Source organism: Podarcis melisellensis, assembly GCF_964234715.1.
Source record: "Podarcis melisellensis genome assembly, chromosome: 5".
NCBI lineage: Eukaryota > Metazoa > Chordata > Lepidosauria > Squamata > Lacertidae > Podarcis > Podarcis melisellensis.
The window spans coordinates 10,841,086-10,863,014 of record NC_138537.1 but is presented as its reverse complement, the minus strand read 5'-3'; the positions used below and the strand labels follow the sequence as shown (position 1 = coordinate 10,863,014).

The 21,929-nt window shown below is 43.7% G+C and overlaps 1 protein-coding gene and 1 long non-coding RNA gene across 8 annotated transcripts in view; one reads left to right on the top strand and one right to left on the bottom strand.

Moving 5' to 3' along the window:
- The window catches only part of PEX5L (peroxisomal biogenesis factor 5 like), a 169,523-nt gene that overhangs the window by 9,090 nt on the left and 138,504 nt on the right, over positions 1-21,929 (bottom strand). For all 7 annotated transcript variants that reach the window (XM_081911020.1, XM_081911022.1, XM_081911023.1 and 4 more), the window contains 5 exons: positions 21,139-21,265; positions 18,762-18,870; positions 11,541-11,636; positions 1,804-1,920; positions 804-947 (listed from right to left, as the gene is read on the bottom strand). In XM_081911020.1, coding sequence (XP_081767146.1) covers positions 804-947; positions 1,804-1,920; positions 11,541-11,636; positions 18,762-18,870; positions 21,139-21,265 — 593 coding nt within the window. The remainder of the gene's footprint in view (positions 1-803; positions 948-1,803; positions 1,921-11,540; positions 11,637-18,761; positions 18,871-21,138; positions 21,266-21,929) is intronic.
- On the top strand, positions 1,934-6,005 carry LOC309370028. Its single transcript, XR_014168368.1, has 2 exons — positions 1,934-2,176; positions 5,431-6,005. It is a non-coding gene; the product is annotated as an uncharacterized lncRNA (long non-coding RNA).

The window sequence follows — 21,929 nt, the reverse complement described above, 5'->3', positions numbered from 1 at the left end:
GTTCACAACACAAAATACACAATACACAAAAATGAAACAATAGACAACAGAAGTTAGGCTATCCCTGTCCAGATAGGAGCACAGCTGGGCCACCAGCCAAAACCGATAGAAGGCACTCCATGCCACTGAGGCCCCCTGAGCCACAAGTGACAGCAAAGGATCCAGGAGTACCCCTAAGCTGTGTACCCGCTCCTTCAGAGGGAGTGCAATGCCAACAAGAGCAGGCAACCTCCCATCCGGTCTTATCTGGATTGAGCTTTAGTTTGTTGGCTCTCATCCAGTCTTCACATGACTCCTGGTCAAATTACGCCAATTACAACATCTGATGCAACCGAATATACATTGCAGGCTTTGTATTGGATGTGAAATGTGGGTTTATCCTTAATTTGTAAACTTTCCCCTTTTAATACAATGGTGCATCCCCATCCAGCTTGATGGTACTGGAGACATCATGTCGATCATGATATTAAGCATGACCGCTAAAGGCTTTATTTCCATTACAGTGGTACCTCGGGTTAAGAACTTAATTCGTTCCGGAGGTCTGTTCTTAACCTGAAACTGTTCTTAATCTGAAGCACCACTTTAGCTAATGGGGCCTCCTGCTGCCGCCGCACCACTGGAGCACGATTTCTGTTCGCATCCTGAAGCAAAGTTCTTAACCCAAGGTAATATTTCTGGGTTAGTGGAGTCTGTAACCTGAAGCGTATGTAACCTGAAGCATATGTACCCTGAGGTACCACTGTATTAGCAAATAAGTTCAAGCCAACGCATTTCAGTTTCAGAATATTAACCAGAGCGGATACCTCGGAGTCGTGAGGATCTTGGAGAATAGCAGCTTCCAGGTATAAGATGGCCAGGGGCAAGTCCCCCTCCCTCAGCTTCTTGAGGCCTTCCTCAAAAGCGCCAGGCCAGTCTTTGAAGGGGTTCTCTGTATGAAAATAATAGCCCTAGGAGAGAGAAAGAATGTGGTGACATTGAGGCACAGTACCTCAAAAGGTGAAAACAGCCTAGAATTAAATTGCTCATTTCCTGCACCAGTGGTTCCCAAACTTCCCACTCCCAGACCACTTCAAAACAGATGAAGGTCTTGATGGACAACTTAATGATCTTTCTGCCTATTAAAGCAATGGTAATAAGTGCCTGTGCGAAATGGGGTGTGATTTTTAATTGCATTTTAATTCCTGCTTTCATTTCTAATACAAATAAGAATCAATACAAATATTTAATGTGGTGGATAGGTCATCTCCCATGTTCAACCACAAACTCACAGACCACTTAAATGAACCTCCGTCCTGTCTTTTTTTTGCGGTACATGAGCATAAAAAGTTGATTAAATAATATAATAAAGCCTTCGCCAACTTGGCAAAGCCCTCCGGATGTTTGGAAACACAACTCCCATCAGCCCAAGCCACAGCAGTTATTTCCAGCAGCAGAACTGGGGAACTTGATGGACTCACTCGTCCTTTTTTCAGTCTTTTTCATGCTCACATTACATACTCTTTGAATAAGGCCCTGCAACTCATCTCCTCGTTGTCTTGTGAGTTTCCTCACTTTGCCTTACTAAATGCCACAGAGGAGAGAGGCAGCAGGCACCTTGGGACCACTGCCATGTGGCGGGTGGCAACCTGCATCCCTGGCTTGGTGCTTAAAAGCTGCCATTGGAACAAATTAGAAAGGCATTTGCCAAATTATTTCACCCTCTTCTAGCTACTGGCAAGGGCTTTGGCCTAGTCAAGCTTCCATGGTTGCCCCTGGCAACCCAGCGGCCCTACAAGCCTTCTCTCTCCACAACATCAGCGTTACCTTCTCATTAATGGAGACGGCCGCTTGGCCTTGTGCTTCTTGGCTGTCGGAGATCCAGTTTCTGCGAGCCATTTCTTCCCACTCTGCTTGCATCTTATCCCAAAACTCTGTGTCTGACTAGGGAGAGGATAAATCAAAAGGAAAACAAGAAAAGCAGGATTTAAAAGTGTGTGCGTGAGAGAAAAACATCTTTCAGCTTCACAGCATCTTCTGTTTTCGTTTTTTCTGTTTCCGAAACTGCAAACTCTGAATACCTAATGCCTCCAGCTGATCTTGGTGGATATTCATCCCAGGCCACCTGTTTAAAATGGCAAATAAAAATGCAAAGTAATGCTGATGACTACCTGTTGATGGGAGGGCAGAAGTCTTTCAGGTGAGCAGATGAAGAATTGAACATTACCAAGCCTGAACATTTGCATACACAGTACAGTCACCAATGGATGATTTCCCAATGCATTTTTTAAAAATTATATCTACAGTGCTCATGACAGCACATCTGACTCTCCCCTCCACCCTCATTTTTTCATCGCTGCAGTCTTACAAAATAGAAACAAAACAAGGTCTTGCAGCACCATAAAAAGGAACATACGGTAGTCTATTTTGTTACATGCATAAGTCAATGAAACCATAACAAATTTGTTAATGTAGGCACCACAAGCTATTTTTTTTTTTTATTTTCCTTCAACAGCAGAGTAACAGAACAACTGCTTTGGAAACCTTTACGAATGAAGTAGGTTGGACAGGGAGAATATGACTGGCCTACTGTAACCCAAATAGCTTCATGGCTAAGGGGGGATTTGAACCCAGTCCCAGCCCAAGGCTCTAGCCACTATGCAATGCTGGCTTTCACCTTTTTTCACTCCATGCACCTTAATGAAATGCCACGCTGCAAGCTCTGAGGCTGTGTCTTTGTCGCCTCTAGTTTTGCCTTGCGGTTCAAGCCTGGGATGCATGAATCTGTCGATTTCAGTGTCTCATTTTCCCAGTCTTAAATTCAATTACCCACATTTCCAAATCTGTCTGCACTGTCTTCATGAAAATTCATCAAAGCAAATTTCTCATAAGGTGGACATTTGGCCAAATATACACAAATTTAGCAAATGCTGCTAAATAATATTCCTTAATATAATGTAGGGTTGCCATATGTCTGGATATACTGTAGTCGGAAGCAGTGCCTGGACAGAAAGCAGCAAAATGTCTAGGAAAATCCGGATGTATGGCAACCCATGTCGGCAGTAGCATTTTTGCTGATTTTTCTTTAAAATAGCTCAAAAACAATTTTGCCAAAAAAACTCAACTTTGCCCCCCCCCCCGCTCTATATAATGCATTTTTTGTATGTTCTCTTTGCTAATATTTGCATGCTTATGCACACTTCACTCTGGTATCTTCTTCTTTGGCAATCATTCGTAGCTGAGTAAGATCGTCTTCCATAAACATGGTTTTAACAATGAGTCCGTAAGTGACTGTGGAGGCCAATTCTGGATCCACACGTCCTTCCACAGTGGGGACATTGGTTTCCAGGTGGGAGTTGATCACAGTGTGGATTTGCCAAGCGTGCCTTCCTCTTAGCACGTTTCTCCCTTGCGTCCTGAATTCGAGCGTCTTCAAAGCCCATGACACCTTTGGTAAAGGCTGTTCTCTCTCACCCTAGTATACCCATTCTGGGACACATTACTTGGCTGGAGAATTGCACTGCAAAGGTTGGAGAAATGGGAGGTTTGCAGGATGGCTGCGTATCATTTCTGGAAGTGAGAATTTGACCGTTAAATGTGAACTGAATTGAATTTCTCCTCTCCCCCTTCTCCTTGATTGCTAATGTTCTTGGTGAGTCAGGGTATGCCTGAGTTTCGGGAGTGGGGAAGGGAATGAGAGGGAAGTAGAATCCTCAGGATTCCTATGAAGTGGAGAGTGGGAGGAATTGTTGTTGTTTAGTCGTTTAGTCATGTCCGACTCTTCGTGACCCCATGGACCAGAGCACGTCAGGCACTCCTGTCTTCCACTGCCTCCCGCAGTTTGGTCAAACTCATGCTGGTAGCTTCAAGAACATTGTCCAACCATCTTGTCCTCTGTCGTCCCCTTCTCCTTATGCCCTCCATCTTTCTCAACATTAGGGTCTTTTCCAGGGAGTCTTCTCTTCTCATGAGGTGGCCAAAGTATTGGAGCATCAGCTTCAGGATCTGTCCTTCCAGTGAGCACTCAGGGCTGATTTCCTTAAGAATGGAGAGGTTTGATCTTCTTGCAGTCCATGGGACTCTCAAGAGTCTCCTCCAGCACCATAATTCAAAAGCATCAATTCTTTGGCAATCAGCCTTCTTTATGGTCCAGCTCTCACTTCCATACATCACTACTGGGAAAACCATAACTTTTACTATACGGACCTTTGTTGGCAAGGTGATGTCTCTGTTGCTCCTAAAATTCAGCTAAGTTGCTAGACTTAAGTAACTTGGCCTTTGCAACTCATAAGAAGTATCTAAAATCTAGAGGTAATTTAGCTCCAAACGCTACCAAACCGTAAAGACAGGGCAGGCTTTGTCCGCCTGCTAGCAAACATGATTTGGTTTGAATTCACAGTCTGAGAGTCCTCCCAGGGGCTTATCAAAGAGCAGTTTATATAAAACCGGACTATGCTCTCTGCACTGCCTCCTTAATAAAGTCCAAGCAATATAGTTTTATGTGGGCACTTTTGGGAACAACGTGAGGTTATTGTGTCTGTTGTCTGCTTAGCCCTGCTTCTCCTGGATGCAAAATGAAAAAGGCAAATCATAAACAGGATTGTCTTAAATCACCAGCCAGAGCCTCAGGAATAATCCATCAGCATTGCGGGTACTTAGAATTATAAGTGCTTGCTAATTAAAGTTTGGCAATCGCAACAACCAGCATCCACAACACAAACACTTTGCTGGTTCAGCTAACATCCAGATTCCCTTAAAGATTCATCATGTTACATTTTGGGTCGGGGAGGGATGTTTTCACTTTGCTTTTGCTCTGGTTATTAGTGCAGCTGAGGGCACATTAATTCCATGTGCATTAATTCAATGTCTTATTTTAAAATGTAATCTGAGGTGCTTCCTTCCCTCCCCAGCCTTGATCTTGATGGGATTTGGTCCCCATGCTGCAATTAGCAGCGGAAAAAAGCTGCTTGGAATTTTTGGAGGGAAAGGGTTTCAAATGTGCTTTGAAAGGCATAGTGTGCATGCAGCCTTAGAGAGTTTAAAAATGCACACAATATAATCTGATAAGATGCAAGGAGATGTTATACTGTGTATCTCAGCCTTGTCCAGCCTCATGTTTTCCAGCAGTTCTGGACTAAAACTAAAGTGGGCTGGGGCAAATGGAAAACATCTGAATAGCACCAGGTTGCTGAAGGCTGGCATACTTTGTAAACATAAAATAATATGTTAACATAGACAAGGATCTCTAGTTTTTCTTGACTGTCGGGACAGAGCCTTTAGAGTTATGAACAGTCAATAACCTGGTTTCTTTTCACATGGCATGTGAAACTCTCAGTTCTATCTAGTTCTGCAAGAGCCCTCTCAAAGTCCAGACTTGGCAATGCGAATTCATTTAGATCTGCATATCCCCGTCGCGCCTATGCTAATTCACTGGGCACTTTGATTTAATTTCAGGGATATTCCATCCAAGCTGCACCCCTAGAGCTGGATTCCGCTTCTCTTCTTTGATCCAGGAATAAACAGCCAACTGAAACAACTCCTCAGTAGAAGGGCAACTGGTCCGAGGTCTCTATAATTAATGTTTCTTCTCACACACTGGAGTTGGGTTTCTTTAGCCAAAAGACCTTTATCTTGCAGGCAGCATCTGTTCTCCGTGATGCAGGATTTGCTGTAGCTTAGCCTGCATTTTGCTGACAACAAAAATTAACTGTTACAGAGAATTCCATGAAATGAGAGTGCAGGGAAAGCTGCCCCCTTCTGAAAGCATACTCCTCTGCATGCAAATTTACAAATAAATCTGGGGCAGGAGGAGTGCAGCAGACCATTCTCCATTCATGAAAACATACAGCAGTTGGTACAAAAAAAAAAGAACCTCAAAGATCCTACGTGAGTAATATGCCGTAGAACCTATGTACCCAAAGAAAGATGGAGAGCTGTTTTTCGATTCATCTGGGCTCCTTGAATTGTGCATGGAATAGAACTGCTGAAATTAGAAAGAGCATTTTCAAATGAATCCATTATCCTCTTGACCTTGTGATGTATGTAGCCTTTGAAGGTGGTGAGTTGCCTGGATCACGTCTAATTAATCTCGAGCTTTGCTAATATATTGACTACTAGCTGCTTTGCATTTAGCATTGCTTGGGAAATTTAAGGAACAAAAAACGCCCCCAGCACAGTCTTGAAATCTGTGGTTAAAATCAATGCTGTTTGGATAAGTTCAATCCATCACCTTGATTCAAAATGGCGTCCAACTGTATCCAAACATAGACACAAATCTACTCATTGAACTCAGGAACAATCATGCAAAATTTGGTTAAAATCAGTTGCCTCTGGTATAACCCAAGATGTATGTTACACTTGGACACTGGCTAACCTGTTTAAGTCTACACAACACCGCACACACTCAATCTTAAAACACTTATAAACTGCTTTTCCACCATACCCAGCAATATATTTTCTCTTCCTCACCCCCTGCTTTTTTTGCTCAACAGTCAGACTGGATAAAGGTTCTGGTGCACTTGAAAGCTTGTGACATTTTCCTCGGTTTTAATAAATGGATTATGATACTGCTGCTTTTGGATTTTTCTTTTCTTTTCAAATGGATCAGGGCAGCTACCCACAATTTTTATCTGGCTTATGTCTGTTTCACAGAATCAGCATTCAAAGAAGCAAAGAATTTCTGGTTCAGCTGCTACATTCTACATACGAGGTTCTGGTTCACACATAACACTAAGTCACGGTATAACAAACTATGTGTTAACCACAAGTCGTCCAACAGATCATCAAAGTAAGCATGGTTTGCTTCTCAAGGTTGGTTTGTGTTCCAACTGCTCTTGCTTCATATATTTGTAGTGTGGCAAGTGACTGGGATAGGATGGTCAAAAAAATCATGGTTAAGGAAGGGTGCTGGACTCATGTGTAAAGCCAAGCCATAGCTAAAGCAAATCAAAGTTCACAAGTCAAGAAACCATAGCTGCAGACTGTGGTTCATTAGCAGTAAAAAAAAATCACATAGCTGAACTGCTGAGTAGGGATCACACATAACACTAAGTCAAGGTTTAATCAGCCATGGTTTATTGTCATATGCAAACCAGGCCAGTGTTTGTGTGTGTTGGGGCTGGGGGTGGTAGGACAAAGGGTACATGCCTCCCTATCTTAATTCGAGTGAAGGGGCTGAGAAATGCCCTCCAACATCCCGTAGAGGAAAATCTGGACGTCTGTCTTTCGGGGCGATGCTCCCACGCGATTCATGTGACACACAAAAGCATGGTCCCCCAAAATATGTGTCTTTTGGGGGCTACGTTCTCAACAGAGCCAGGTGACTCATGCTGAGTGCACTTCCCCCACAAAATGAGTGTCTTCTGAGGCCACGCTCTTGCAAAAGCCAAAATGAGACATTCTGGGATTCATTCAGAAACACAATTTGCTTCTTCTAATTCTGGGGTGTCCTGCTCAAATCAGGACAGTTGACGAGTATGTTGAGATGGCAGGAGGATATCATCTAAATAGGCCTAATTATCAGAAAACAATCAAATCATAGCCTTATTGCCCTTTCAGTCCCACTGCAGTGGCAATTCAATACAGCTGATCTTCTTTTCATTTTACACCCCAATTTTAAGTAAGCTGTATTTTAATTACATTCCAATTTAATAGCTGCTTCGCTCCCACCCCCCACCCACCCCTGGCCATAATATGAATATGTTTTAATTATCTCTCTAGGTGAAATGTTTTAGAGAAAGGATGCTATTAAAAAGAGTCTCTTTACTTTGTGCAGAATGTTTCATAATTGAAAAGCATAGCTGCCAGCATTAGGCATATTTGAAGCCTGAGTTTTATTCAAAAGAGAAATAAAGTCTCCTCCCCGCTCCTTGCTAAATAGCCAGAAAACCCACAAAAATTGCATGATCTGTACTAGAAAACAAATTGTGGGTTTAAGGAATAATAAGAAAAAAGACTTAGCATTTATATAGCACATTTCAAATGTTCAAAGCACTTTGCAGGAATGGCTTCAATAACACCTTATTATTTTATTTATGATTCATAAAACGCCATTACTCTGCATTAGTCTATTAGGAGCTGGCAGTGTAAATAATGCTTAACGCGGCCCTGAAACACAGACAATGTATAAATGTCACTAGTAATAGGGCTGATCTGGATTGGGTTTGGATCTGCCCACCAAAATTGGAGGTGTGTGTATCAGTTCCACCCTCCTAAATGTCAGCTTCCCAGGGGGAAAAGAATTCTGCAGCCTCCAAAGTGAAGCTCAGCAGATCCACAATGCCTCAAGGTCCTATTGTGTTCCCAAAGACATTGTTGGGAACATAATGAGGTCTAGATGCTTTCACCTCTTCTCCCTGCCAGCTGTGCCACTTGGATGATTCAATAAGGACTAACACAAGGCAGTGCAGAAGGTCCAGCATGCAATTCAATATTTCTTGGGAATGTTATGTACTGAAGTTCTCACCCTGGGCCAGCAGGGGGATACTGTAGATAGTTCAGGTCCACATATGCAAATAAGGGATCGAAAGTGACGTTCAGTGATTGGATAGTTACAGAAAATGGTTACTGTTGCGTTCTAGTGGAGCTCTATATAAGCAGGCTGGCTGAACCCTTCAGTTCAGTTCTGTTCTGGCCTGTGAATAAACAAGAGCTGTTTGAAGAATCGCTGTGTCGTCTGATATGTTCACCCACAACTTAGCAGGGAATATCAAAGAGCCATTGTACACAGAAAGCTAGCATGTCAGGGTGAAGGCTATGCAGACCACCTTTCCCGAAAAGCTACTTTTCCAAAGGCATTGCGGGTACTTCAATCATGTGACACCCAGTGACAGGCAGCAGAGCCAGACCAGAGTCTGGTGATGCAGTCCCTCAGAATTCCACTCAACAAATTTGAGGGTTTCCTAAAAACACACACGTAATGACAGAAACTGAAGTGTAACAACTGATTTCTGAGTAAATGAATTTCAAGAAAAGCTGTGCATCTACTACTGTGTTTAAACCTGTGACATCTTTATGTAATAATAATAATAATAATAATAATAATAATAATAATAATAATAATTTATTTATACCCCGCCCATCTGGCTGGGTTTCCCCAGCCATTCTGGGTGGCTTCCAACAGAATATTAAAATACAATAGTCTATTAAACATTAAAAGTTTCCCTAAACAGAGCTGCCTTCAGATGTTTTCTAAAAGTCTGGTTGTTGTTTTTCTCTTTGACATCTGGTGGGAGGGCGTTCCACAGGACAGGTGCCACTACCGAGAAGGCCCGCTGCCTGGTTCCCTGTAACTTGGCTTCTTGCAGTGAGGGAACCGCCAGAAGGCCCTCAGTGCTGGACCTCAGTGTCCGGGCAGAACGATGGGGGTGGAGACGCTCCTTCAGGTATACTGGACCAAGGCCATTTAGGGCTTTAAAGGTCAGCACCAACACTTTGAATTGTGCTTGGAAACATACTTCTACCTGAAAGAACACATCTCTTGACGCAACCCTGTTTCACCAACTCTCTATCTTTTTTGTAAATAAAACTGTTCTTCTCTGATCAAATCCTGCCCGAGACACTCTGAACTGAAGTTTCCCTCACATAAGACAAGGCAAGATAGCCTGTGGTAAATTATAGAAATCCATTTAATTGTTGTACTTTGCAGTGGGTCTGCTATATTTAATTGGGGGCAGTTAGCGGGGTCAGTCTGCTATACATCCCATGCCTGTTTGCATTCTGAAGTGGTACAGTCCTTGAAGCGCTGTCACAAACAGCTGTCCTGAATGTGGAAACAGCTGCCCAAGGCCTATGTGAATTGCTGAGTCTTAGTCAATGCTCTGACTTAACTGCCTAGGTTTTGCATTATGCTTTTCTGAAAATGTCTCCCTAGGCACAGTCCCTAGGCACAGATTTCTTAGTGGCCAGGCCCAGCCTTTTTGCATTGAACAGGGACACTGTCCGGATCCCACTGAGATCCCTGAAAATAGTACCGTGAAAATTCATCCCAAGCCACATATAAGCTGCTAAATCATTTCACGTTGTGCTAAAAGAAAGCCAAGCTTTGGAGTATCAGGGATGCTGTCAGTCAAGGGGAATAAGATTAGAATGGCAAAGATCTTGGAGGAAAGGCTGAAGGCAGATTGGCAGAAGAAGATCGGGAAAAGAGAGCCACAACACCATCTCTCAGTCTTTTGGAATCAAGCTGGAGATAAACAAGCAAATGCAATTGCATAAAAATGAGAGAACAGCAATTCTTCCTCACCTAGATTTGCAGCCGTTGGTTGGAATAAATGGTTTTACTACCTGCTGCTAAAACAAGAGATTCTGGTTGAGCTCCTGAGACCACACACAGAATAAACTTATCTTTTAAGGCTCCTTCCCAAATTCAATTTCAAGGGAGGATTTGGAGCAGATCTGTAGTCTGACATTGGTTGTCAGGACCAATATTTTTTGTGCTGGGGTGTGTGTGCCTGGGGTAGGGCACCCTTTGTAAATGCGAAAGAAAATAATGCGAGATTCAAATATCCCAACACAGCAAGGGAAACCTGTGTGTATAACCAGGGTCCGAATTGCACAGCTGATTTGAGTGTCTCTCTATTTGCACCAACCTCGGGATCCTCACCAGGGACTCACACTGAACTGGCTGGGTGCATGTTTCAATGGATGTGTGTGTGTGTGTGTGTGTGTAAAGTTTGTTTCCCCTCTTCTCTCTCGCTCATGCAATTCTTGTTGCCCATTCTCTCTGGGCACTTCCAGATGGTTGATATTTTCAAGTGGGATTTAATCGTATACTGACAAAGAGAGGTTACACAATTATAGTTGATTTGGTTCTCTTGCACAACCAACTCTCCTCACCCCCCCCCCAGCTTACAAAAAAGCAGACTTTGTAATAAGGAAAGTGAAAGGAGAACATATTCGAAATGGGGGTGACAATTCCTTCATGTGAGGTTTGAGGTTTTGTACAATCCAGCAGTATATAAACTTTATGAAATGAATAAATACACTTTAAAAATCAAATAACTTCTCGCAAACAAATCAGAATGAACGCTCACTAAACAGCTAACATTGCCTAAAAGGTCCAATCTGTGGAGGAAGCAAGTTTGTTGTGCAACAGCTCCACCCAAACTTTAATTGTGCAACCTGAACTTTGTAAAATGTGATGGGATCTCAAAGAAAAATTGCAATGGTCTGAAACCACCCTTCCACTGATTGGGGGGGAGGTCTAGTAACCTGCTGTGAGAAACACCTGAAATTAGGTCATTTGCTCACCTAGTTACACATATGTTTTTTGAATATTTACCCCAGACTCAGATGAATGACTAGCAAGACCACTCCCGTGCTTTAAACTGTTTATGCTAGAAGCTCCCCTTTGGTGGCACTCCTAAGCGCATCTACTTGAAACCATGTCACAGAGAAACATGCTGAGGATCACGCCATTCATTTTTCCAATGGAAACACAATCACTTTAGCTCCATTTAGCTCAAATTGCCTAAATGCCAGGTTGTGCTTTTGTTGCATTAAACAAAAGGCTGCTTTGCTAGATCGACTTCAGGTGGGACATTTTCCAAGACGTCAAACAATACCTCAACAGCTGCTTTCGCTCTTTCAAATTCCTCCTCCATAGAATGATTTCGTGAGAGGAGGGCACCGCCCCAACGTTGCTCTTTGGTTGATCGTGCCTAAAAGAAAAAGTAAAATAAAACGCAGTCAGCACAGAACATTATTTGCTGAGAGCCAACGTCGTGCATTAAGAGCCAGCACAGCCAGACGTATATCCATAATGTATATTTAATGCAAATGGCTTCTCCCACAAAAAAACCTCTGCGAACTGGAGTTTACCCCTGACATCTGGATTGTTCCTCAGTCCTGCCTCCTTCTTTGTCCTCTAGTGTATTATTTATTTAAGCAACTTTTTAAACAAAACTGATCTCTATGCAGTGCACATAAAACTGTAGTTCTGACTGTTAGAATTCCTGCTCCATGACTGCAGTCATGGGATTGTTGTCTTTCACATGACAGTATATGTTTTGACTCCACAGAGTGGGAAGTGACGGATGTTTGCATTATTGTGTTCCATGAAGTGGGACTATTGTGCTTTGTCTTTTCCTCTTTGCTGTCTGATGCTAGAGAGAGAGTCATGCTGCAGTGCTCCGTGTGTGTTTATATGTAAATAAAGTAGATTAGCCAAAATGCTGAGTTGTTGAGGTCTGTCCCGTGCAAGTTGCACAAACTCTGCGGATCCCTAAGTGTGCCGGTGTCGGTTGGCATCGGTCACTGTGACGTTCGGGCTGAAGAAAGTTTATGAAGCTCCCAAACGATCCACCAGGAGGGAAGGAACATGCCAGTCGGGCATGTTTCTCTGCCAGGGTCCTACTCGAGTGTAGGCTGAACTCCTGACACTGACATGTCCAAAGGCTTCTGGTCCCTGGCTCACCTCAGCTGCCCATGGCCCAACCCTGAAATTGTGAGAGAAGATTATGAGTAGGTAATTAGCCCAGAAGGAAAACCTTCAGCTCCGTGTGGCTACTCTTTTGCTCCTGATCATAGGCTTATGTCATGGACTGGCTGGAGAGGAGCAGTGGGAGGTACCAGCTGGAGAACCCCCTGGGGGATGAAGGCTCAGAGCCAGGGGGTTGGTGGTGGGATGGCGATATGTGGTCAGAGGGAGAAGAGGGAGCAGAAGGAGATGTTGGAAGCTGAAGAGGCATCAGGGTTTAGTGAACAAGCCGAAGCTGGGACAGAGAGCACTCCAGAACCTAGAGGCAGAAGAGGAGGGGAGACAGGAGACTAAGAGAAGACAGACTGCTGAAGAATCCAGGGAATCTCCCCCTCCTGCTGTGACCAGCTCCCCGTCCCCCTGGTCTCCCAGAACACACAGAGAAATGAAAGGAGCAGAGGAGAGATTGGTTGCACACAGACACAGTCTCCAATTGCTTGGAGAAACCCCTGGAAAGGAGGGGACTTAGGCAGCTGTGGGAAGAACCTTCAGTCCTCACAACTGCCACACTGGGAAGAGCTGCTGAGATCACTAAGCCTGTACTGTTTTGGTTTCTTTGAATAAAGAGCTTACTTCACGATTTTCAATTGCTGATCTTCACTTGACGCCATTTCCTGAGAGCTCCTTTCAGACAAAAAAGTCAACAAACCCTCAGCAGAGGGGAACATGCATGATGTCATTCAGCCCTCAATATTCAACAGAAGCCCATTGATATTTAAAGGCTGTCTACAGCAGATGCTATCCTGTCTGCTGCAGTTGTCACCCCATTACAAAATCTAGAAGAGTTTCAGCAACCTGGTGCTCTTCAGATATTTTGTGCTACAAGTGTCACCAGCTAGCGTGGCCATGCACTTGTTCAATTCTTACCAGTCAAATAATCCTTTCAAAAAATGACAAAACCAACCCATGTAGATGTTTGGAAGTGCTTGGAATAAATTTGTTCACTTAAATGAAGTTTAAATGCATTGAACTAAAGGTGCATTAGGTTTACTCTGGGGTAGAACTTTGAACAATTTCAAGTTTATCTGCTCCACCCTGTAGGAGGCCTGGTCTCTTAGCTTTCAGTAAATAAAGAAAAGTAAGACAACTGGACTCCTATAAGTTATAAAGCAAAACATAGTGAAGTGTTCCAAGGTTTATTAGGCAGATCCAGAGGTGCTGCTGTTGCTAAGGGTACTTAACCACTTAGTCATTATTGCTAAGCAATCAGAAGGAAGGGATAGGAGGAATTTCCTGTATCTTCCCTGCAATTGAAAAGTATACAAATAGGAACTAACTGAATGATGCCTTGTGCCTTTAACAGTTGTGTGCCTGGCACAAATTAAGCAATGTTTTCTAGTATGGAAATACTAGAATCATAGCTTCACTCGCTGAAATTATGTCCAGCAGAGATCATGTTCCTTGTGTGTGGTCCCTGATTTAGTTGTTGACCCTATACTTCAGCCCAGCAGCTGGTAATAATAATAATAATAATAATAATAATAATAATAATAATAATAGCAGCTGGTAACACTCAGAATACTGAACTAAAACTTTTCTGCTGATTAATTATTTTATGAATTAAAAAGTTCACTTGGGTGAACTTGAACTAGTTCATTTTTGGTACAGGATGAACTTGAACTAGTTCATCTTAACGTTCCAAGCACCTGAGCTTGCTTGATGGAGCAATGTTTTTTGCGTTTGCTTTCCATTTTGCCTGAACAGGAGTGATTTGTCATTTCTCTGCTATTCTTGGCTGCTTCCTTTGTTCAGCTTCCTTCCCAGTATTCTCCCCATGGGGAAAGTACAATGCAAGTTTATAAGCACCCTTTCATGAAAAAACTTCTGAATTCATGATCACAGTGAAAAGAAACACCCTCTTTCACTGGGAGGAAAAATAGTGCAATGACCTAAAAAGCCTCGATTCTGCTAAGCTCCTGACCCCACACTTGTCTGAGGTTAAACTCATTAGCCAGATGCCTGCCCAACAGCAGATCACAACAGCTTCCACTTACATAATTATGCATTATTATTATCCTTGGGGGTTATTCAATTGCAATGAGCTGTTTTCATGCTGGCTATAATTTCTGTTGCATTAAAATGAGTCCAGACTGATTTTGGGGGGAGGTGGGGGGTAGGAGGTGTCCATCAACCTTGCACTGAACAGTACTGGAAAAGGAAGTGATCAGAGGATGTTAAGGTTACCAACGTACATGCAATGCAATCCCCACCAGGATCACTTTAAATTCCAGTACTATATGTGTCTACCCAGATGTAAGCCCATTGAGCTCAGGGGGAATTACTCCCAGGTAAGCATGTCTGAAATTATAGTCTCAGAGTAAAATGGCTTTGCAGCATGAATGTATAAGCAAAGCATACAGTGTGTTGAGCAGGTTATCTAAGATCCATAATCTGAAAGCTGAGGACATCTGGTGTTTGCATGGTTTTGGTTCTCCTGCGGAACATAGAATTGGCAGAGAATTAAGCTCAGGCATGACACTGACACCTTTCCTTTACAAAACGATGGCATGAGCTCTCTTTATACATGCCCATCACATTTGGCCAGTCTGCTCCTCGCCACTGCACAGGTTAAATATGGGTAACCTTCACACAGGGCATTGGAGAGGAATGAGACAGTTGGTGCAGTGTAACTACTAAAAGACTGAGCTACAAATTAGGAAGTCTCTGGTTCATATCTTGTCTCTGCCCTGACCTCATTAGGGGCCCATAGGCAAGCCAATCTCTTTCAGCTTCAGTCACCCCCCCATCCACTGCACAGCATGGGAGATAATAGATAGAACAGTTAAGTATTATTGAGAGGAGCATTGATGATGGCCATGTGTTCTGTGTCAGACTTAGGGCTTTTATGGAAAGAGAAGGAGGGGAAAGAGCTTCACTGAGCTCTATGGGACTTCCCACAGGTGGGATGATGGATCATGTCTTTGTAAATGATAAAGGACAAATCAGTAGTTGAGTACATGGTGGGGCAGAGCTGTGAAGCTACCTTCTTGACACCAGAACTGTTGCTTACCTGGATGGGCCAGTGGCAGGGCAGAGGGGCCAATAAGTCAAGGTTGTGTGAGTGCATCAGTGGGAACAATCTGGTGCTCCCGTTGGAGCACTTATGGGGCCCAGACCTTACTACTATCTGTCCCTTCCTGGTGATGTTGGTGTCAGGACAGCAGCTATGTAGCTCTACCACAACACTACATGCCACCACAATTATTTCCATGCACTTTCCAAGTTGCTTAAAATACAGAACGGGAGGATGACATGCTTGGATTTCCTTGTTCCCGTAATCTAAGCAAGATGTGGAATCTCTGAGCATTGTGAAGAATGAATGGCAAAGAGGATCTCCAAGGAACCACACATGCGGAATTGTGGAATTTTTGACAAGATGAACTCTAGCACTTAGCTCAGTTGCCTCCAACCACCCATGCTGGCTGGGGCTGATGGGAATTGTAGTCCAAAGTAGATGGGGGGACACCATGTTGAGGAAGTCTGGATTAGGTAGATGACAGACGCATGAGCTTGGAGACCGTAGTTAAATATGAAGGGCATGATTTGCTTTGTGCATGCAGACGAACAATCTGAGAAACAGAGACCCTGAGGGCATCATTTAAAGTGTTTCTATCCAGCCAAGATGTCAGAGAATCTTTTCAGTTACGCAACGGCAGCTGCGAAGTTCGAATCTGTCACAGCAACACCATATTGTGGGTGCCAGATATAGCAGGCCCTTTCTCACTCCAAAGGAAAAGGCTGCAATTCCCTTCACGGTTGGGCAGTTTAAATCCCACAGAGATAAATAGCATTTAACCAGCATGGACAGCATTACAGCCTGGCAGCTCGACCCTTTGCATGTGGACCCAGCAGTAAATCCCACAGAGTTCAATGGGGCTTACTTCCGAGTTACAACCTTACTAAGTCACAACTAGGGCTGGCATCTGATAAGCAATACTTGGATTAAAATCCTTTTGATAATAATCTATTAGATGTTAATATTAATTTAAACGTTCGTGGCATTTTAAACTGTTAAGATTAATAAAGATGCTCAAGATTCAATATGAGGTCCTTTTGAAGATTTGAAAAAGGAAGCACGGTAGGTGTTAAAAGATGGTCAAATTGCCCAACAAACTAGATGTGGTCTGTTTTTGTCTTTACACTGGGATTTTGGTCCCTGGGGAGGTGAGGTTTAGTTCCCACTCCCTAAGGAGGAATTCCCCCCCCCCACTCCATGGCTAAGGGGCGGGGTAGGCAAATCTGTCAGTTTCAGTTTCTATCAGTTCCTAATTTTTTCTATTCTTACATTGAATTTGTCATATTTCTGCATCCATTCTGTGCTAGTCACAAGAGAAGGCTACATTCCCCTTAAATAAACAGGACAAAACAACAACAACAACAACCCGTTCCCTGAACTTAGAGCAAGCTCCCCTCTGGGTGTCTCAACAGATTTTCTACCTGCAGATCTGAATATGCGAATTTTTCAAAAGAGCATATGGAATGCCTTTCAGTGAGTCATGTATGGATACAAAAAGGAGGAAAGGCCTGGAATTATCCAGGAACTATCCCAGGAACTATTCACTTGGAACTATCCCGGAATGCTTCTGTTGTGCAACCTCACAAGGTTGTTGTAAGGGGGAAAAAAGGGAGGGTGAAGAACCGCATATACCATTGTGAGCTCTTTGGAGAAGGTGGGATATGAATGCATTTTATATATATATATATATATATATAGATAGAGAGAGAGAGAGAGAGAGAGTGTAGAAGTCCACTCCACTCCTCTGTGTGGTGGCACAGCTGATCACCCAGGTTCGTCTGTGCTGCCCTTGACCATGCTGTGCTGTGACCATCAGGTGCTTGGACCTGTATGATAAGCAGGCTGAATTTTAGTTCTATTAAAAACAATAAAATCCCATCACATTCCTTAAAATGAATTTAAGTACCGGATGTTAAAAAGCTCACCACTTAGGAAATGGGCCAATGTTTTGGTTACGCGGTCTTTTTTATTTTTACTGCAGTATCAATCTTCCAGCACGTCTGCAAGAGCTGAGCTGCAGTCACTCTGATTTATGCCCATAAGAGTATTTATGGCAAGGAAGTGTTGTGTCAAAAAATCTCATGTTTTTCCAACAGCCAACTGGTGGTGATCTCTCCCCCCCCCACTTGCAATTGACTTTCCAGAGCCTTATGTGAAGTAGCACACAAATGATAGAAGCTACAACAAACAGGCAAATCCTGGTCATCTGTAGGATTCATGTCATGGAGAGATGGTCCTAAGTATCCTCCTCCTAACATAAAAGGTAAAGGACCCCTGACAGTTAAGCCCAGTCACGAATGACTCTGGGATTGCGGCGCTCATCTCGCTTTACTGGCCGAGGGAGCCAACGTTTGTCCACAGAGTTTTTCCGGGTCATGTGACCAGCATGACTAAGCCACTTCTGGCAAAACCAGAGCAGCGTATGGAAACGCTGTTTACCTTCCCGCCAGAGTGGTACCTATTTATCTACTTGCGCCTTGACATGCATTCGAACTGCTAGGTTGGCAGGAGCAGGACCGAACAACGGGAGTTCACCCCGTTGCGGGGATTCAAACCGCCGACCTTCTGATTGGCAAGCCCAAGGCTCACTGGTTTACATAGTGGGTGGCTAAACCCTGTCCCAAAGATCTGATCTCATCTCCCATGGTTTTGGTGGCAGTAGCAATGAGAATAAAAATTAAAGTAGGCACTCGGGTGGGCAGAAAGAGGATGCAAATCCCTTTGCTCCCCAGTCATCAGACTGATCATTTGATGTCTGGAAGGGCGGATTAATTCCCTCTTCTGCTTATCAGTGCCAATCAGCTGAGGGTGTGTGTCCTTGCCTGACAGCGCACAGATCCCATGTGTGTATTGTATATATTCATGTATGTATATGAGAGTATTCTCAGGAGCGGGAGACATACACTGCTGACATGTTTGCCCAGAAGAGTTGTTCAGGGGTTGCTGCCAGGCCAAAGAACATTTCACCACCCGCTACGCTAATGTTTGCCCCAACACACTTTCTCCCTCTGAATTCCTATAAATCCCCAGAAATTAAAATGATTATTGATACAACGTACCTTTTACTAATGGTCAACTAACTAAGCATGGATGTTATTATACATCGCTTAGAGCAGAGAAAAGGCAGAGGGAGTGATGTGCTGAAATCCATCCCCCCGCCAAAGAAATAAATTTAGCTGCTTTTCTCCCACTGGGGCTGATGGGAGTTGTAGTCCAAAGCAGCTGGAGGACACCAGCTGGGAAAAGCCTTCCTTGAACGCAGAACGTGTCCAAATGACGCTGACCTCTTACCTTTGGTGCAAGTGCAGGAGCAGGTGCTAATTCTATATCCGAGGCTGAGTCAGATTCCAGTGCAGTCTTGACAGTGGCCAGCTCTGACTGAGACCTGTTCTCTGCAGACCTAAGGAAGGGAAAGGATTTGTAGATCCCGTCACTGCAAGAATGGCAGAGCAGATGCATTCGGGACAAAAGCACACAGAGTCTTGCCTACATCATAGGATGCAGGCTTCATGATCCTAAAGGACCTCTGACCATTAGGTCCAGTCGTGGCTGACTCTGGGGTTGCGGCGCTCATCTCGCTTTATTGGCCAAGGGAGCCAGCATACAGCTTCCAGGTCATGTGGCCAGCATGACTAAGCCACTTCTTGTGAACCAGAGCAGCGCACAGAAACGCCATTTACCTTCCCGCCGGAGTGGTACCTATTTATCTACTTGCACTTTGAGGTGCTTTCGAACTGCTAGGTTGTCTGGAGCAGGGACCAAGCAACGGGAGCTCACCCCATTGTGGGGATTTGAACCGCCGACCTTCAGATCGGCAAGTCCTAGGCTCTGTGGTTTAACCCCCAGCGCCACCTGCGTCCTAGGTATGTGGAAAACAGTGAATAGAGGAAGAAAGGCTAGTGATATGATTGCTTTTGGCACAACTCATTATAATTCCCAGGCTTGTGGCAAGAGAAAAATGGTTCTGTTGTTGCAGGTATTGTAGAAGTTGTAGCGAGGAGCAACAGAAGTGTTTCTGTGAAAGTGAGCAAAGTCAGTAGCAAAGGTGGGTTTTTTGTTTTGTTTTAAGAAAAGCTTTCTGAGGTTGCTTCCGCACCATATGCTTAAAGCAATCTTTCATCAGTTTAAGAATCATGGCTTTCCCCAAAGAACCCTAGAAACTATAGTTTGTTAAGGCTGCTGAGAGTTGCTGTTGTTGTTTAGTCGTTTAGTCGTGTCCGGCTCTTCGTGACCCCATGGACCAGAGCACGCCAGGCACTCCTGTCCTCCACTGCCTCCCACAGTTTGGTCAGACTCATGTTTGTAGCCTCGAGAACACTGTCCAACCATCTCGTCCTCTGTCGTCCCCTTCTCCTTGTGCCCTCCATCTTTCCCAACATCAGGCTCTTTTCCAGGGAGTCTTCTCTTCTCATGAGGTGGCCAAAGTATTGGAGCCTCAGCTTCACGATCTGTCCTTCCAGTGAGCAGTCTGGGCTGATTTCCTTCAGAATGGATAGGTCTGATCTTCTTGCAGTCCATGTGACTCTCAAAAGTCTCCTTCAGCACCATAATTCAAAAGCATCAATTCTTCGGCAATCAGCCTTCTTTATGGTCCAGCTCTCACTTCCGAGAGTTGCTAGGAGACCCTTAACAAACTACAGTTCCCAGGATACTGGGGCAGAGGGAACCCATGACTCTTAAAGTGGTATAAGAGTGCATTAAATATACATTGTGGGTGTGAACTTAAATGCAATTCAATTGGGAATAATGTCCAAAACATTGAAAGATATCGTAAAGTTGTCCCTTTTGCTGCTGTGAGGCTTTCCCAGTGATCTCTTTACAAGCACCATTTCATTTCCTAGAAAAGAGTGCTTGCAAAATCTGGAAGCAGCAGATGAACATCTTTGCCCTCCTGCCTCTGGGAATAGTGATGCCAAGAAAGCCATGGGCTCATGATGAATTGGCCATCCCTGCCATTAATACATGACAGTTTGCTATCCTTTAATGGTATCTCTGCTAGCTAATATGGTAGCAGGACTGAATTCTAATTGTTGGCACTGTAAACAAGCCAAGGGAGGTTTTCCCATATGTACTGGTGAGGGGAATGCCCAGAGGTAAAGGAATGAATTTTTTAAAGTGAAGCTTTCAATAGACTTTGATTTCATGACAATGGGTGTACTTGGAAACACGGCTATAGAGAAAGGTGTCCAGTGTCCAGCTTTAGCTTGGAAAGATAAGAGGAAAAAGGACAGTAGAGGCATGGACAGTTTGAACTTATTCAGTCGGACATTGTCGCAGTCATGTCACAGGAAACAACGTGGAAGATCAAGTCCACCATGATAAGGAACAGATGGAACCCCTATCTTCAATGGATAAAAACTACTGGAACAAAAGACGTTCGGTGGAAACTAAAGACACTATGCCCATGGCTGAGGACAATAGTTTGAACCCTTCCAAGGGATATGGGGGTGGGGGGAGGGAGGGAAAGGAAAAAATTGTACGGGAAATTTAAAATTGGAACGAGATAATATAATGTATGTAAAAATCCCGAACTTGAATAAAACATTAAACAATAATAAAAATAAAATAATAATAATGGTAGCTCTGAACCTGCTGCCCGAGGCAGGATGCTTCACCCTGCACAACAGCAGGGCCGGCCCTGTTGCAAAAGCTGGTAAGTATGTTTTACCATAGAAATTCTTTTGATGGAGCTCTAGTAGATGAAGGTTTTCTCTCAGGTGCTGGGAAGCCTTTGCTGGCTCTGTCTCCATGAAACTTCACATCATCCCATTTCTCTAGCTGCGCCTGGATATTGACTGAGAAGGAGAAAAGAAAACAAGATCTCTCGCAAGGGCTCAGGAATACATTGCTTTCATTCCAGAGCCAAACAAGTTCAGGGAGGAAACAGTCACTCTGTGGAGCTAAAAAATAAATCTCATCCACTCCAAGCTATATGCTGCTCTTATTGTTATCAGTGTTGTTACAGCTAAGGACAAGACGAGCTTGAGAGCCAACAATACATTTGCACAAATGGTCACATTTCACACAGACATGACACTTTGGGAAATCACTGCGACTTTGCTAAAGGTCATTTCATTCAAAATAGCTTTTGCACCTGCCACTTTCCTAAGCGATGGGGAAGATTTACAGGGACAGTTTCCTTGTGAGGAGAGAGGACTGGAGACATGTGTGTGTTTTGTTGCACCTGTCTCTTTTACAAAAATTAGGTTTAACTCAAAAGCCTCTCCTACTTTCAGCGCCCTTTCTTGCATGCTGAGAAGCTGGGGAGCATTTTGATGATGATAACGATGATGTATGTGAATATGAACAAACATGCAACAACAACCACACTCCCAGGAATACCAGTGTTCTAGTGGTTGTAATTTTTTTAACCAGCAGAATGCATAGTGAAGGGAATTTTGTTTGTTTGTTCTCACTCTTAACTGGCTTTGTGATAACCTAATACAGTCGTACCTTGCA